This window comes from Pocillopora damicornis, chromosome 5 (genome assembly GCF_964200805.1).
Source record: "Pocillopora damicornis chromosome 5, jaPocDami1.2, whole genome shotgun sequence".
Classification (NCBI taxonomy): Eukaryota; Metazoa; Cnidaria; class Anthozoa; order Scleractinia; family Pocilloporidae; genus Pocillopora; species Pocillopora damicornis.
Window position 1 is genome coordinate 17,438,768 of NC_142674.1, and position 15,696 is coordinate 17,454,463.

At 39.0% G+C, this 15,696-nt stretch overlaps 1 protein-coding gene across 1 annotated transcript; it reads right to left on the reverse strand.

Annotated features, from left to right (window-relative positions):
* Positions 1-1,826: 1,826 nt before the first annotated feature.
* LOC149045705 (DDB1- and CUL4-associated factor 1-like) lies at positions 1,827-13,035 on the reverse strand. The gene is made up of 9 exons (XM_089207429.1): positions 12,681-13,035; positions 12,314-12,488; positions 11,515-11,584; positions 11,041-11,108; positions 10,511-10,645; positions 7,762-7,919; positions 5,736-5,920; positions 3,853-4,084; positions 1,827-3,560 (listed from the first exon to the last, which is right to left on the reverse strand). Exons 2-7 carry the CDS (start codon positions 12,437-12,439, stop codon positions 5,887-5,889), a joined length of 591 nt encoding a protein of 196 aa, XP_089063555.1. The 5' UTR covers positions 12,440-12,488; positions 12,681-13,035; the 3' UTR covers positions 1,827-3,560; positions 3,853-4,084; positions 5,736-5,886.
* Positions 13,036-15,696: the final 2,661 nt, after the last annotated feature.

Genomic DNA, 15,696 nt, shown 5'->3' on the forward strand with positions numbered 1-15,696 from the left:
AAACCTAATAGAACGCGTACTGTAACTGCTATCTTAGAGTCAGCAATGAATAAGGAAGAAGAGCAAGAAGAGCGCTTATCTGAACATCAGTTTTCCTAACTAATGATTTGTGACTGAAATGAACTTTATATCATATGATTGTTAGGGATACGCAGGTACTGTAGAGACGCTCACATAAATAGAGGTGGGCGATCCTCCCTCTGACTTTAGAACTGCGACAAGTTTATAATGCAGATCAACTGGCACAGTTTGGAGCACCTCAGGGTCTCACTAGGCTCATCACATTAGAAACCCTCCGCAAACTAATCATAGAAGTGGGTGGTTATCAGCAACGTGTACAGATCCTTGAACGCGGGTCATCGCGAGAACTATATCCAATCCGTCACAGACAGAACAAGAAAGCGAGATATTCTTGCTAAGAGGAAGGATGTATCAAGACGTTTCAGTCATTGGCTGCCATCCAAAAACACCCTAACAAAGGCAAACAGTGAAGCTGACAAAAAAATCCGCCTATGATAAGTTCAAGAGAAAATGGACGAAGACCGGCTTGCCAATTTAAAGGGGGTGGCTACGTTCAAGGTCGGACCTCAGGTAGACTTCTGACGAAACATCCCTAACTAGCCAAATGGACTTTGCATGGGCTCTTTGGAAAACACAAAAACCAGCCACCTTTTCTCAGAAAAACAGTTAAGAATATATAAAAGTAATATATTTGAACTGCAGATAAAGACGTGAATGAAAGTGATCCTCGCAGTAATGTGCACTACTTGGGCAGTAGTGAAAATAAGGCCTGAAAACTACTGCCCAAGTAGTGCACATTACTGCGAGGATCATTTTCATTCACGTTTTCTCAGAAAGCACAGAATTGTCTCCTTAACATGAGTTGGACAGGGGAGGAAACCAGTACGTCAACCGCCTCTTACAAGGCAGAAGATAAGGAGTGACCTTGCAAATTTAGACGAAGACTGCAGGAGAGGGTACAACTGCTATTAAACTAAAAAAAATAAAGATCTTTGCATCTCACTTTTCAAAGTTGTCAAATATTTGGATGAATCGAAAAGTCTAAATTTTGTCTCCACTACACAACAAATAACACAGTAGTGTACACCAAATAAGTTTATTTAGGGAAGCCTGCCGAGAACCAACCCGAGGCATATATAGCCCGGGGAATGCATACATACATATCTTCGCAACTGATATACCATATACAATCCTGATATACAGTCAATTCCTTAGACATTAAAAAAAGGTATACATTACTAACATGCAAACTTCACCAAGTCTGGATTAACAGAGATGGGCAACCGCTTACAAGGACATAACTACGGTTATACAGAGGCCAGAAAAAACCTGCCAGAAAAAACCCCTTTGGGGAAAAACATGACAGGAAATCTGGGTAGGAACCATGGCCCAAACTCAGAGCAGTTGGCAGCCCATCCTACGAGGCTTCACAGCTAAAGAAAATATGTTTTCAAACTAAAATAAATTTGTCATCAGCCAGAGGTGAACGGTTGGTTCTGAGGCCTAGATGGACATCACGTGCTATACTTTCCCTTATATACCACTGCATCATTACCCATGATGCTCGGGCCTAAGGCCCAGGCCTTGTCGTATCTCGTGCCGACAAAATATCTATTTCTGCCTTATTCGCAGACTCATTCGTCAGAAATACCATAAACTCAGTCGTTTATTTGCCTCTTTTGCTTGACAAGCCGTCAATCAAATTGACTGATACTTGAAGTGAACATTAATTAAGGATCAAGAAAAACCGGGGGGGGGGGTGGTCTATATCCCCCCGGAAAAAAAAAACCAAACAGAAACCAGTTTGTCTTTTTTAGTTTTGGGGTAGATCCTTTAACCTGGCAAAGTTTCGTTGAAATGGGTGAGATGGAACGTAGCACGACTGCCAGGTGCTACATGCCATTTTTCTCAGATTTCTTCGACAATTTTTACCAACAGAATTCCAACCTACAGTTGATTTGAAAATGTATCTCGACAGGGTGGACTACACAAACATACTATTTTAATTACAGTGATAGTGGTAGAAATCTATAAAAGCAACCGAGCAAAACACCGAATGTACACACAAGGTTCATGTACAATTAAGCGAGTATTTTCATGCGACAACTACGTTTCGAATATTCTATGTATGCGAACATTTTAATTAACTCACGCTCACGTATTTACGACAACATTTATAGTTACATGTTATTTACTCTACAGTTATGGCAGTGGGATAGATTGTACACTAAAGAACAATATATGCGACAGGCCAATTTCAGCTAAAAACACGTTAGAGCTGGTATCTTTGTAAACAGCGATTTGTTTATTCAGCACTCAAGAAAAATAAACTCAAAAATTTTACCTAAAACGGTGGTTTGTTCACGTAACAGTAATTTTTAATTAATTTTTAAGTTAAAATTGACATATTTAAATGAATCAAAACTGAAGTAGAGACCAAACACGTCGAGTTTTGTCCCAAAAGCGTGCGATTTGCAGTAGGAGTAGAGCAAGAAAATGGCCTAACTCCGTGAAAATGCATGCTATATATTTTGGTCTAGCGCGCTCGCTCTTCACGGGCCAAAAATAATATTTTTACATGATAAAGACGAAGAATTTCTCGTTGAAAATAGCCCTTTTATTTTATGTACATTCGTATACCCTCGATGTTATGGTCGTCTGAAATATAGCAAAATTCAGCGTACAAACGAAATAGAAAATATAGTGTACTTTACGCGGGTGGTTAAAAACGAAAGAAAGTTCAGTTGGAGATGAAATATAGTTTCAAAGCTACTTCAAGAGATGAAAAATAACTTATGAAAAAAGTAATCCAAGATGTTTCGTTGTCTTGTACGAGCGTTGAGAAAATGCACTGCAAGCCCAATAGAAATTATGCAAATTGGGTACGTTTTGGCCGATTTCGAACTTTCGTATTTTTTTCCAAAACAAAAACTCGCGGGAACTTTTGAATATTATTTTTGAAAACGATTCACCAAAAGGGTCTTTTGGAGCAAATAAAAAAAAGTTGAATTCTTGCTTCTGTCGCCGGATTCTCGAAAATTACTGACAACCTCTCTTAAATGGCTAGAGAGACTTAAATATCACCACCTGCTCATTTCGGAAACTAGATTCGTTCTTTGGATCTTGCGTGGTCTTCAAGAGGAGAGTTCTCAACGCCTTTAGCAATGAGAGTGGTAACTGCTTTAAAATAACATAGAGAACCTGACGGAAAATACAAACCAAACAAGAATCGATCAATTTCGTTGCTTCACGGCCGTATATGATCGAAGTCTTATTATGTTTGTTTCGTCATTGATCTCATAATTTTCATTGAAGCTATTGTGGGAAATGGTCTCATTCTTTTCCCTCTCTCCTTCATCAACCATCAAAATGTTTGTTCAGTAATCTTGCATGCACTGATATCACCGTTGGACTCAGTTTCCAGCCGTTTCATCTTGCTTACGCAATTTCCCAAGAACACTCTGCAAATTGTGACCATAGCTCGCTCCTCAACCGAACCTTGGGGGTCATTTTCTGTGGCGTGTCTGTCCTCACAGTGACTGCAATAAATATAGGCAGACTTTTAGCTGTTTCACTTGGGCTAATATATCGACAAGTAGTAACTCTGTGGCGAGTAAGAGTAACTTTAGTCCTTTGTTGGCTTGTTTACATTACAAGAGGAATAACAAACCATTCCATCCTTTTTATTTATTTGATAATCAGTAACATGAGTGTAACTTTTTCGATGATGACTTCTACTTTCTGCTACATAGCAATTGACAAAAAACTCCGCCGTCAACAAGCTCAACTCCAAGCCTAAACTATCATTCCCAAATTGTGTGATACACATACATTTTTCAAAGATAAAAACATAGCAGAATGACGTGCTCATTGTTGAGTTGAATTAACAACTGAAAGATGGAAACTTAAAAGCCGCGCTTCGAAAGATTGCAATATCACTGTCATCATCCGAATCATCATCGCCAGATATCGTGATTTCAATTTCGTCGTCATCATCATCATCCTCATCGTCATCATCATCGTTATCGACATCGTCATCTTCCTTGCCACCTTCGTCGGATTCCTAAGAGAAAAAAGGCATTGAGTCGTTATTTTGCTGACCTACATCAAACACGTGTTGCAATAAGTGACGTGATTTAAAGTTCATCTCTGCTTTAGTGCCAGGAGGGCGCTATAGTCCACAACCTAACAAAGTGCAGGATTTTGTATGCAAATAAGGCACGAACGCTCGTCCTCGTCATCAGCCCTACGCAGCCGCCCGACTTCGTATACCCGGCAAACGCTTTCGTCGGTGCTCGCCTGATTCTAAAAAAGAACATTGCGGGATTTATGATATGAAATAATTCATGTGAACTGTTATAACATGATGACGAGATCCTTGTGGTGATATTTTGCAACTTATGCAATCATGAAATGACAAGTAAAGCCAGTCAGATGGCTCACATTGCCAAAGTTTCTCCCAGTTGTCGTGGCATAAGGTAGCTGGGATTACTGCTAGCTCCTAAGCTTGTAATGCAGGCATTATATTAGGGCGAGTTAAGGTTAAGAAGTTCGCGATCTATTATTTGACCGGCCATGTTTGACTTGGAGATTGAGTGGACAGTGGAAGGAGGGGGCGGTGAAAGGCGAAAAGACGCTTGCTCGAAGAGGATGTTTAAAAGCGAAACACCTCCTAACGAATTGTGCGTCACCGCATTTTCGGAATTGAGCAAGTAACCGCAACCACAAGAAAAACAAAATAGCGTAGAGCGGATGAGTGAAACTATGAGGCAGTTTTTTTTCAGCGAGGAGACAAATGACTTCGACTTAACCCCCTCCGAGGACACAGATATGAGCTGATATTCACTGCATTCTATGTTCTTTGAGTGTAGCTTCCGTTAATCCCTTTGACGATGTTTCTTCCATTTGATCGTAAACGGTACTTTGAAGCAGACACACTTCTGCACACGAAGGTTTGTTTTATATTTAGTTTTAATGCTAACTGTGTTCGCCCACAGCTCTGTTTGTGGGCGAACAGTTTCCCAAACCAAAAATGACCTCAGGCGAGCGTAATCTTCATTGCCCCACCCCCCTTTTTGACCGTGGCTCAACCCCGTGTTACAAATTTCTTCCTCTACTGGAAATGAAAGGCTAGTTAGTCGCAAGGCTCTCCTCCCCACCCCCTTCCCCAGCATTTCGTCAAGTTTTCGCACCAGTTGCTGCTACCCATTTTCATTCCTCGGTGGAGAGATGTACTGTGAGAATAACGTATCTTCCCAAAGAACGCTTCACAAAGACCTAACCAGGGTCCCAACCCAGACTCCTACACTTTAATGATTGGGCTTCAGCTCCTCAAATAATTTCACAAAGAGGTTTGGAGGAAGGAAAAAAACAAAAAAAAAAAAACAAATACAACATTGAGACTTTGAACAGGATTTGAGCTTGTGACCTCGCGAGATGCCGGGTGCAGTGCCCTGGCCGACTGAGATATGTAGTCACTACCCCTTAATGAAAGGTGAATTTGTCGGCTCAGGTCTTACGATCAAGATGAACTGAATTGAATGTTTCATAGAAATCATAAGATTCCTCTTATCTCTGAAGGAATGAGAAGAGGGAGAAAAAAGAGAAGAGAGGAAGGTAAGCAGGAGCGGGAGAGGAAGAGGATGGGAATGAAAGAAGAAGGATGGAAGGGAGGAAAACAAAACAATGCAGAGGTTTCCGATTTAAAAGTTTACCTTACAAAGTTGTTACACTTGTCAAACTTGTGTATAACCCGTTTGCCTTTGACATCCCATAATACACCGTCGTTCAGTACCCTGTCGTCCGTGGGATTAAAGGAGGCGAGGTTCTTTGAGTAGTTGTTAGTGTTGTTGGAATCGTGCAGAGTTAGTACCCGCTGACCTGTCGCAGTGTCGTAAATCTGATGGTTGAATATAATCTAGTGAATAATATCATCACACTCTAACTGCATTCTAATGCTCGTTGTTATCGAGAAATAAAAAGGGTGTTTTAGCAGAGAAGTACCACAAGCAATAAACGACAAAAAAAAAAACAACAACAAAAAAAACTGAACCAAATACAAGAAAACATTGGTCAACCCTTACTAAGGTTATCACAAGGCTTTGCCTCCAATTTATTAACGATCTACCGCTAGAAATCTCGAGTTCGACGCCTTAAAGTTTGTTTAATTTTTCAAAAGACGCATTTCAACTGAGAGACGTGAAAGAAAAACCAAAGTTGTTTCTAAAGCATATCAAAATAACCAATAAAAAATTATTAAACACAGCCAACAGGCCTCAGAACAAGTAAACTGAGGCGTAGAAAAGTGATCTTGGTCTTGAAGTCTGAGCTAAAAATGCTTCTTGAAAGTCCATGTATTCGTATTCCATGTATTTGTCAAACTAAGGCTGATCGCGATGTATTTAGAAGTGAAAATGTATCATATGTCTTGAACTCACATCAAAGAGTTCAGAGTGAGCAAAGGAACACGAATGGAGAGGATTAACAAGCTGCTTATACGCTTTCAATTTTAAAAAAAATGTTAGTGGAGATACTCAGAGTTCACAAATAGAGCAAAATATGCCAGTAACAACAATTAGACATAGTTTGACGCTACTCTGGTTTGCAGATTTAGTGAATGTAACCGAAGAAGTTACGATTCCGATGGCATAGACCCAACGTAAAAGGACCTCTTGTTGCAGCGTTTAGATCACCCCTGATGAAGGCACTAGACAGGAGTGTCGAAACGTTGGGTCTATGAATCGTAACTTCTTCGGTTACATTCATTAAATCTGCAAACCAGAGTAGCGTCAAACTATGTCTGATTGTCCACCTGGTTGCCGTGCGAACTTTAATATAACAACAATTAATTTCCATTCATTATGGAACGATTAGGGTGAAGCCTTGGAGTCTGTTCATCACCTTTGGGATGGAAGGAAAAAATGTTAAATAATAGCGAACTTGAGCAGTCAGGAATGAAACGCCGAGGAAGACGTCGACTAAAATAATGAATTTTTATTTCTGGTTCGGATTTTGCGAATGGTTGGGTGTGTTTACCGTCTCTTACGGTGCCAGACCACAACCTCAGCATAACATATGTGAGCCTGGTTGAGTTCCAAATGGAAATTTTACTCCTATGCCATCAGGGTTTCCGTTCTCAGACATAGCAAATTTTGGTGATTTCACGTTTCAAGTGCTGTTCTCGTTTTAAGCCGTCGTGGTTTGCCACAGATCCCTAATAAACATAAGAAAACGTATGCATCCTGACACTGTAGAGCCCACAGACAGAAGCGAGTTTACACTAGTTATGGGTAAATCGGCAAGATCCGATTAGAATTCCAGTCGCTTGGGTAGCAAAGATTTTCATACTCGACCACTTCATGGAATATCCAAACAAAAAGTCCACAAAAAATGAACCAGTCTTGTGCAAGGTTATTTCTTTCTTATCTCTCTTCATGCAGCAATAAGTGCTGTGAAGTTTTTTCTACCTGAAGGTTATACGTTATACATAAATAAGCTTTTTCTGGGGGGGGGGGGGGGGGAAGGGAGAGGGAGATTGATGAAAAATAAGCAGAGATGTGTTATTCATTGCTATTTCATGTTTAACGGAATGATACTGGTTACCTCTTTCTTTTAGAAAAAACTGGTCTGCTCATAACTCACAGATCACTGGTAAGTTAAATCTGCACTAAATAATGTATTTCTTACAACTACAAATCAAAAAACCTAAACACATTTTTTTTAAATGGAAAAATGTCTTACCCTCTCCATAGCGTCCTCATTGTAAGCGAGATAATATAAACACATAGAACATCCGTAGCAGCCACAGATGGGCGGGGCACTTCTAGTAACCGCTGGACACCGTTATGAGTCACAAATTTTGTGGCAAACTTTTTATGACAAAGAAGGGATGCCAAATACTAAAAAGACAATAAAAGGAAATAGCTTTTCAATTCTGAGGCTTTTTTTGTCAGATCTCAGTCGGTACAATGCATTATTGTCTTAACCTTTAACTTCCACGAATGACCAACACAGAATTTCTCCTTACAATATCAATACAATATCAACCAGATAAGTAATGAGAATAAAGAAAATGATCAATTCGGGCAGGATTAGCTGATCCAATACTAAATTATCCGAACTAACATTATAAGAATTCTATGGTTGACAGTAAGGGGAATTACAAATTTGATCTGGGAGTTGAAGAGTTAAAGCAGTGTTTTTCAAGAGGGATGAATGAGGTAGAGTGTCGAAAGTTTCGTTTACCCAAAAGACAGAATTGGTGTCGAATTGTTCATTAGTCGTAGGAGTGCCAGCGACCCAGAGAAAATCGAGAGTCAGATTCGTAAGTGGAGCCAAAAGCTTGACGAAATAAGAGTTGGAATATTCCGAGCAATTTCTTTTCTTCCGATTCTGCTAAAAACTCCAACGCTTATGATCCAGTGAAAACTCGATTGTCGGAATCACAGGCAATGCCAGTTCTTAACTGAGCTAACTGATGGCTCAAAACTCCAGCAATTTATTTTTCACATATCATTAGCGAAGGAGTCACAAGTAGCATCAGTATTTTGCTTCCGATTCTATCAGTTTGATTTTCACAGGATCATGTCGCTGTACGCTTTTTGTAAGGACACCGGCGAGGGTGAAAACCAACCATAACTGCATGAAATTCTAAACGTACAACACAAAAGCATGACGTTACCGCCTCCTACCTACCTAACTTGAGGGCTTCAAAGACAAGTTGTAGATCCACCTGGCCTTTAAATGTAATGTAGTGCATTACAAGATCCTGGGCTTTAGATTCTGTCGGCAACAGCTGAATTGAAACGTTCAAAGAAAAATGTGTCAAGATAAATCAATGGCCAAGCAATGCTCCAGGCTACGCTACGACTGTTTTAGTTGCCACAGCAACTGATAAAATTTTCTACGGCTCAAATAGAACCTCTTAATTCAGAGCTGAGTGCATTAACTTTTGACCAAGGCCAATTTATGTCCCTTCATCAAAAAAATATTTCTTGCTCGCGCCAATTAGTTAAAACGCATCACATGATCAAAAATCCTTGATCCGAGTACATTATCTTCTGACCAAGGCCAATTTATGTCCCTTCATCCAAAAAGTATTTCTTGCTCGCGCACGTTCAGTGAAAGCGCATATGATGATCAAAAATTCTTGCTCCGATTGCGTTATCTTCTGACCAAGACCAATGTATGTCCCTTCATCCAAAAAATATTTCTTGCTCGAGCACGATTAGTTAAAACGGTCCAAACTCAAATTTTTCAAGTTATAAGACATTTCTAATTAATCCTTGATTAAGAGCCCTTTTCCCACAAGCTTCCCACATACTTCAGTGGAGAGACTCTCTCTGTTCTTCATATATCATTAAATGCTCAAGTTCCTAATTGCAGCACATACCTCCTGATATTCCCCCAAGGGAGTCAGATACTGCAGAATTAGTCTCTGCTGCATGCCAAGAGTCAGGGGGGGAGAGGGAAAAGGGCATAGGGACTACGTGTTACCCTCCCTTAGGTGCACAAATCACATTTCCAGTGGAACGGAAACCCTTGCTTGTTTTAACAAGCAATGGATGTTTTGCTTGTAAACAACTTTTACCTGAAAAAAAAAAAAAAAAAAGAAAATATCTATTAATATTAAGGAAACTGAGCTGGCTTGTGTAGGGCAAACCTACTTGGAGTACTTCCTTCCTGGCACCCCCCCTCCTCACCCCACCCCCCCCCCCCTTGACACAAAAGAAGAAAAACAAATGATAATATGAACAAAAATACTGAAGTGCTTGAGGAAGGACACTTCTCTATCCATGTTATTGTGACCACCTAGATATACTATCAAATCCCTCTAGTTCAAAATTCAAAGCTAACCTTGTTTCCCTTAAACTCCCAAAAGTGATCAACATGTAACTTCTCTCTATAATGTACATACGTAATTCACTTAACAGCTATTGAGAATACACAAACTTATCAAGCAGAGGTTGTTATCTTGATCTAAATACCAAATTCTCATAACTAATTTACATGGAAAGATGTAGCAACTATAGGGGAGAATTAACAATCTGATTTTGGGAGTCAAAGGGTCAAAAAAAAAAACATAACGTGCAGCTTTCCAACATTTTTCACAAGAGTGGAATTTTGAGGCAAAAAATAAATAAACTCAACCTCTCAAAGACCCTATTTGCACTTACCGGTATCTAGTGTCTATTCCATTGAAAGCTTCAAGGACCCCATCCAAAAGATCTCACTTTTGTGGAACTTATTCATCACATATTCCTTGCAGTGCTCTCAATAAGATTTGAAGAGGGTGGCTTCCTTGGTAAGGCACCTGCCGGAGAATTTCCCTCTTGTAATCCCATTACTTCCATTTGGAATAAACTGGCTTAAAACAGAGTTTTTGGGGCCAAACTTTCACAGATGATCATTAGATATTTTTGTTCTTGACAACAATTGTTTAACTGATCATTTTATTCCAGATCAAAATTTTCCATTCCCTGTTACTCACAATGTTACTGTTTTTGCTCTTGTTCCTGTTTGTCTTTGCCTTCAAGATAATCCTGTTTAACAGGTCTGTCACAAGGGACTGTGTAAGGTCTGACAAGTCCTTTAAAATGTGCAGCTGCCACAGCATACAGGGAACCTAAACATGTGAAAGTTAACATTTAATCCTCAGCCTATGGTTTAAAAAAGGCGTTCCAAACAAAAATGCCATGAGTGACAAAAGACAATTCCTGAGAAGTGTAAACCCAACTATACACTCTGACTTTTGGAAAACAAATGCTGTTAAGCACAAAGCTAAGGTGTAATATTTAAAAAACCCCTTTTCACCCTAACATCAGTATGCATATTCTCCATACTGTTCTATATACATTTTTTTAGTTTTTGACTTGGAGAATTTATTTAACAAGATGTCAAAAGCTTCTTTATTTGGTGATCATTTCCTTTGTTCTCATAGCCTTTATGTTTGATTCAGGGGAGATATTGTAAGGAGAAATTAGATGCTGGTCACTCTTTAAAGTTGCTATATTGACTTACCAAGGTAGAGTTTTCTTCTCTGAATTCTGCTGCAATATCCTGGCTCTCCATGGCAAATGCTAAAAGACCTGTTAATAGAATAATTATCAAAGTTTCTATTATTTGATACTTGAAATTAAAAACAAATTAAATATGCAACTGCAGCAATACACATTAAAAATGAACGAAAAGGAATATTAGAATCCTCAATGAAACCATGACTATCTATATCGTAGCCTTGTGCACTACCTTGGATCACCTAACTTAAACAACCTTCTATTTACACCCAGTTAATAAACATGTACACAAAATTGAGTTAATTCAGAAGCTGAAGCTGTACAAGAATGAGATAAATCTCATTTCCCCAAGAGGCCACTTGATGCAAATATTTTGTCAACTAAATTTTCTTTTTTCTCTTTTTCAGTTATGGTGACCAAAATGTTCAAAGCCTGAAGTACTGTGTAAAGTAAGACCAGTAAACTATGCTATAAATACCTGTAGCATATGATCTCAGGGGTTCCAAGGCTTCTCTGGCCCACTTGCATAATTGATTAAGCATTGCTTCCTACATGTACATGATTGGCATCAAATTTGTTGATAGATCTAAGGTTTGATTCAACGTGGGGACTCAGATCAGAATTTTTTTCTTTGTTGTGACAAGACAAAAAACATCTTCCTCTATTTCTTTACCAAGCTCAAAACTTACCATCTCTCTTACTCTATTAAAGAAATATGTATTTATTAATTAAGGAAAAATGAAAGTGAATCTGAAAAGTTTGCATTTTTTTAAAAGTTTTTTCCACTGAAGTGAGGTGACTGAGAGCAACAAATAAAATCTGTTTTTTTTTTTTTCATCCATAATTTGATAAAGTAGAAATTGTGCGATTTAATATTAAGTATTTAATTTTTTTCTAAAAAGGAAGGGAGTGCCATGCCTCAGAAACTGGACACAATTTCTGGACTTTAACATGAAACTCAAGCTGACAAAAAAATGTCACATCTTAAGATTATTAACACTTTAACTCCCAGAAGTGATTAACAAGTAACTTCTCCCTATAATATTCATACATTATCCAGCAAAAAGGTAATGAGAATAGTCAGACTTATCAGGAAGAAGTTGTCATCTTGATCTAATATCTTGTACATATGTAAGAAAATAATAAAAAAAAAGTATGAAAAGTGTAAAACACCAAATTCGCATAACTAATTTACAAGGAAATGTCTAGCAGCTAGAGGAGAGAATTTAAATCAAATCTTAGGAGTTGAAGGATTAAGAATACCTTGCTAAACTTACCATATCCTGAAAAACTGCAGCACTTTCCAGCCCAGGCATGGCATTTAACAACACTCTGGCTGCAGTGCAGTTCAGATCAAACTGTTCCACAGTGCTCATGATGTAGGAGTTCAGTAGTTTGTCCATATATTCATCATTTCTGAACAGCACGTTTCCATGCGATGTTTTATTCGTTCTGAGAGGGGAAAAGGATTTTTTTTTGGTGTGTAATTAGAGCCACATGCCAATTCAACAACAGTTTTGGTTGGATAGAGAAAACAATGACAAAAACAACACATTGCCATTGGGGAAACAGATTTGTTTTGCGATAGTTGGGGGCAATGCGGAAATTTTACCAAAAATACTACTGCTATTACACTTCACCAACCTTTGTAGTGTTTTAACGGGTGATACATTATCCTGATCTTCCTTTCGCCAAGTATCCAAAGGATTACTGAGTTCAGAGGTGCTATCCAATGCAGCCAAAACAAATAGACAGTTTACTACAACGAATCCACAACGTGTCGAGTTTCGAAGATTGAAAAGCCCGCCATTTTTTATCCGAAAGATATAATGATAAAGGATTACATGGTCTTCCTCTTCGAAAGTGATCTCGCTTTTCTCGGCATAATTACTCTGATATTACTGCAAGTGATTTTGTGGACTGTGCGAAGATCAGATGTAATTCCTGTGTGTAAACTATAATTATTTACGACGATTAGTCACATGGCGAGTTCCAACACAACACGCGCTAAGTCCCAGGCTATTATCAAATTTGCGCGCGGAATGCCTAGTTGTTATTGACCTCAAACCAGTCTTTTTTATTTTGCGACTCGGTCGGCTGTGATCTTATTTGGAATGGTTCACCTTTAACGACCAAAAATAATCATGAGAAATGAATGACTTCCATTGTATTTTGCCCTCCTTAACTTTTGATTCTAGTTTGATAAATTTTTTGAAGTGCTTAGGAGGAAATTAGAGTACCACAACTGAAGTTCAGATAGGTTAACGAAAGTTACTTAAACAGTTACAAGTTCTTTAATGATTTTACGTTTCTTTCTTTGAAGGCTCATCACCAGATGATTATCCGGACAAGTTGAGGCAGTTTTTCTGTGTAAGGTATGGAGAAGCATGGGGATCTCGTTTTTATACAATGTTTACCCAAATTGTCGTTTCTGAATTTTACAGTAAATGTCTTACTTTTTGGTCCATCACTTTCTGTCATTTGTCCTGACTTTCTCTGATACTTGTCTTCTGAAGTTTTCAAACTGTTCATTAACAGAGCAAACCTGCAAAAATGTTCCCCGGCATCTGAAACTTGGAAAATATTGACCGATCAGCTTGACAGGTATGAAACCATCTTTTGGATTCTGCTATATTTACTCCCCTGGTCTGGGAACTAAACGATCTTTACGTAAGGATATTAAAACGGTTTTCAAATGAGGTCCACCAAAACAAAGTAAAGTACCCGTTACCAGCCACAAAATCTACAAATAGCTAATCATACAAGTAAACAGACAATCAGGCAATCGGGCAATCAGAATTATGGACAATTCCATGCAGTTAAACGTGAAAGTCGTTATTGGTATTTTACTTGGTTCTCGGGGTAAGCTTTTTTTGCTGATCGTCACGAGCAAATCGACTTCATTCCTCCAAACTGTGGGTTGAAGAATGGTCTCTCCGTCATCTCTGTCATAATTCAACACCGTCTGTATGTAGGCTTTGAGATGGTACATGTCCTCTTGTCCTGTGAGAAGGGCGCCATTAGCTCGGAAATTGACTTGTTTGAAAAGTGCGTTATTAGCAGGTTATTAGCTGGAGTTGTCATGCGATTCACAGTGTCATTGCGTGAAGTGAGACTGGCATTTCCCGTCGTCTTGAATCCCAAATACAATTTCACAAAACTCCGCTCCAGATAAACGTAATCCGATTGTCTTTCTATGTAAACGTGAATCGGAGTAATACTCGCTGTCTGAGGTGGTACTTTGACGTACCTGTAACTAGCAGTAGAAGAATCCGTAGGTGGAATCGTGAATAGGTTGAGATTAGGATTGATAGCGGCTTGTTTTCACGGCCATCTCGCTACAGATGATGTGTTTACTTCAACGTCTCCATCGTTTATGGGTGCGTCAGCGAGTAGAACGGTTCTTAAATGATCTTCTCTTCCTCAGAAACCCACTGCCTTGCTGACCATGATACCTTTGTCTTCTTTTATACTTTTTTAAAATAGGAGTCACAGGATCATTCGAATATCCTGTACCCACCCCAATGATAGTGGCACTACTACGTATGGTACTGATACGAGTCATTTTTTAGGCTCCAAAGATATAGTTCAACTTTCTCCTGATTTTTCGTTTCACTTCGTTCTTGAGTGCTATAGAAGCACCTCTCTTCGCTCCACGTCCCACTTCTGACAAGGATCGCTTCTTCAATCCACTTTTAAATTCTTTCTTCACTACCTTTAAAAAATCTTGTCTCATACCACTTCCTACTTGTGGTGGAATGTCGCCTGGTACACCTGGTTCGTAGAACAGGGGTGGCGAACTCCAACGAAAAATACCACCTCCCGTTTGATTCGGACCCCCACTTGCTTTGAAACGTTTCAAACTACCTCCTCTCAGGATGGTGTGTCAAGTACGAGTACACACGTCACTTTAAATCTTTTTTATGGATCCAACTGTTATATTTAGCGGGATATCCATTCCACTTGACGTACAATTTATCTTTTTGTCGTTTCAAGACTTTCTCCACTCTAAAATACGAGGATTCGTCCAATTGTAGTTTTTGTAAATCCCACACGTAAAACGTACCCTGCAAAGGTGTGTCTTCGAATTCTTCCATTTTATTGGTGGTAGTCATAACCGGTAAGACTTTGCGTACCACAAACACCTCTTCAGTCCAACCGGGTAAGTATCCTTTTTTGAAAGTTCTAAATTTTTTATTCAATCTCACTTTATCCCCCACTTTAAAGGCAGGAGGTTTTTTTCTTGAGATTCACATACTTGCCGTACAAATTGTCCCAAACGTCTTTGGGATTGAACATAGTGACTTTGGCGGGAGTCATGCGAATACTTCTATGATACGTGTGATTATATTGATACACGAGTTTCGGTAAGTTGTCTACATACTCTAAGGTATTAGCCGCTGTAAAATATTTGTACAGTTTAGATTTCACACTTCTATTAAATCATTCGACAATACTGTCTTTGGCATCTCCGTGGATGGAAAAATGATGAATGTTCTGCTGTTTCATCAGAGTCTGAAAGACTTGATTGTAAAATTCCTTTCCTGCATCTGTCTGTAAGGTTTGAGGTTTACGTCCCTAAGCAGTTTTGAGGATCTTGGCAAATGCTTCCGCGACATCTTTTCTTGTCATCTTTTTAATAGGTTGAGCCCACGCGTAT

What these genes read in the sequence shown, in the direction of transcription:
- LOC149045705 (XM_089207429.1), bottom strand. Translation starts at nt 12,439, where the DNA reads ATGGACAAACTACTGAACTCCTACATCATGAGCACTGTGGAACAGTTT. An exon ending in CTGCAGTTTTTCAGGATATG is followed by an intron (nt 11,585 to 12,313) that starts GTAAGTTTAGCA and finishes ATGTACATGTAG; the next exon opens with GAAGCAATGCTTAATCAATT. An exon ending in GAGAAGAAAACTCTACCTTG is followed by an intron (nt 10,646 to 11,040) that starts GTAAGTCAATAT and finishes TCACATGTTTAG; the next exon opens with GTTCCCTGTATGCTGTGGCA.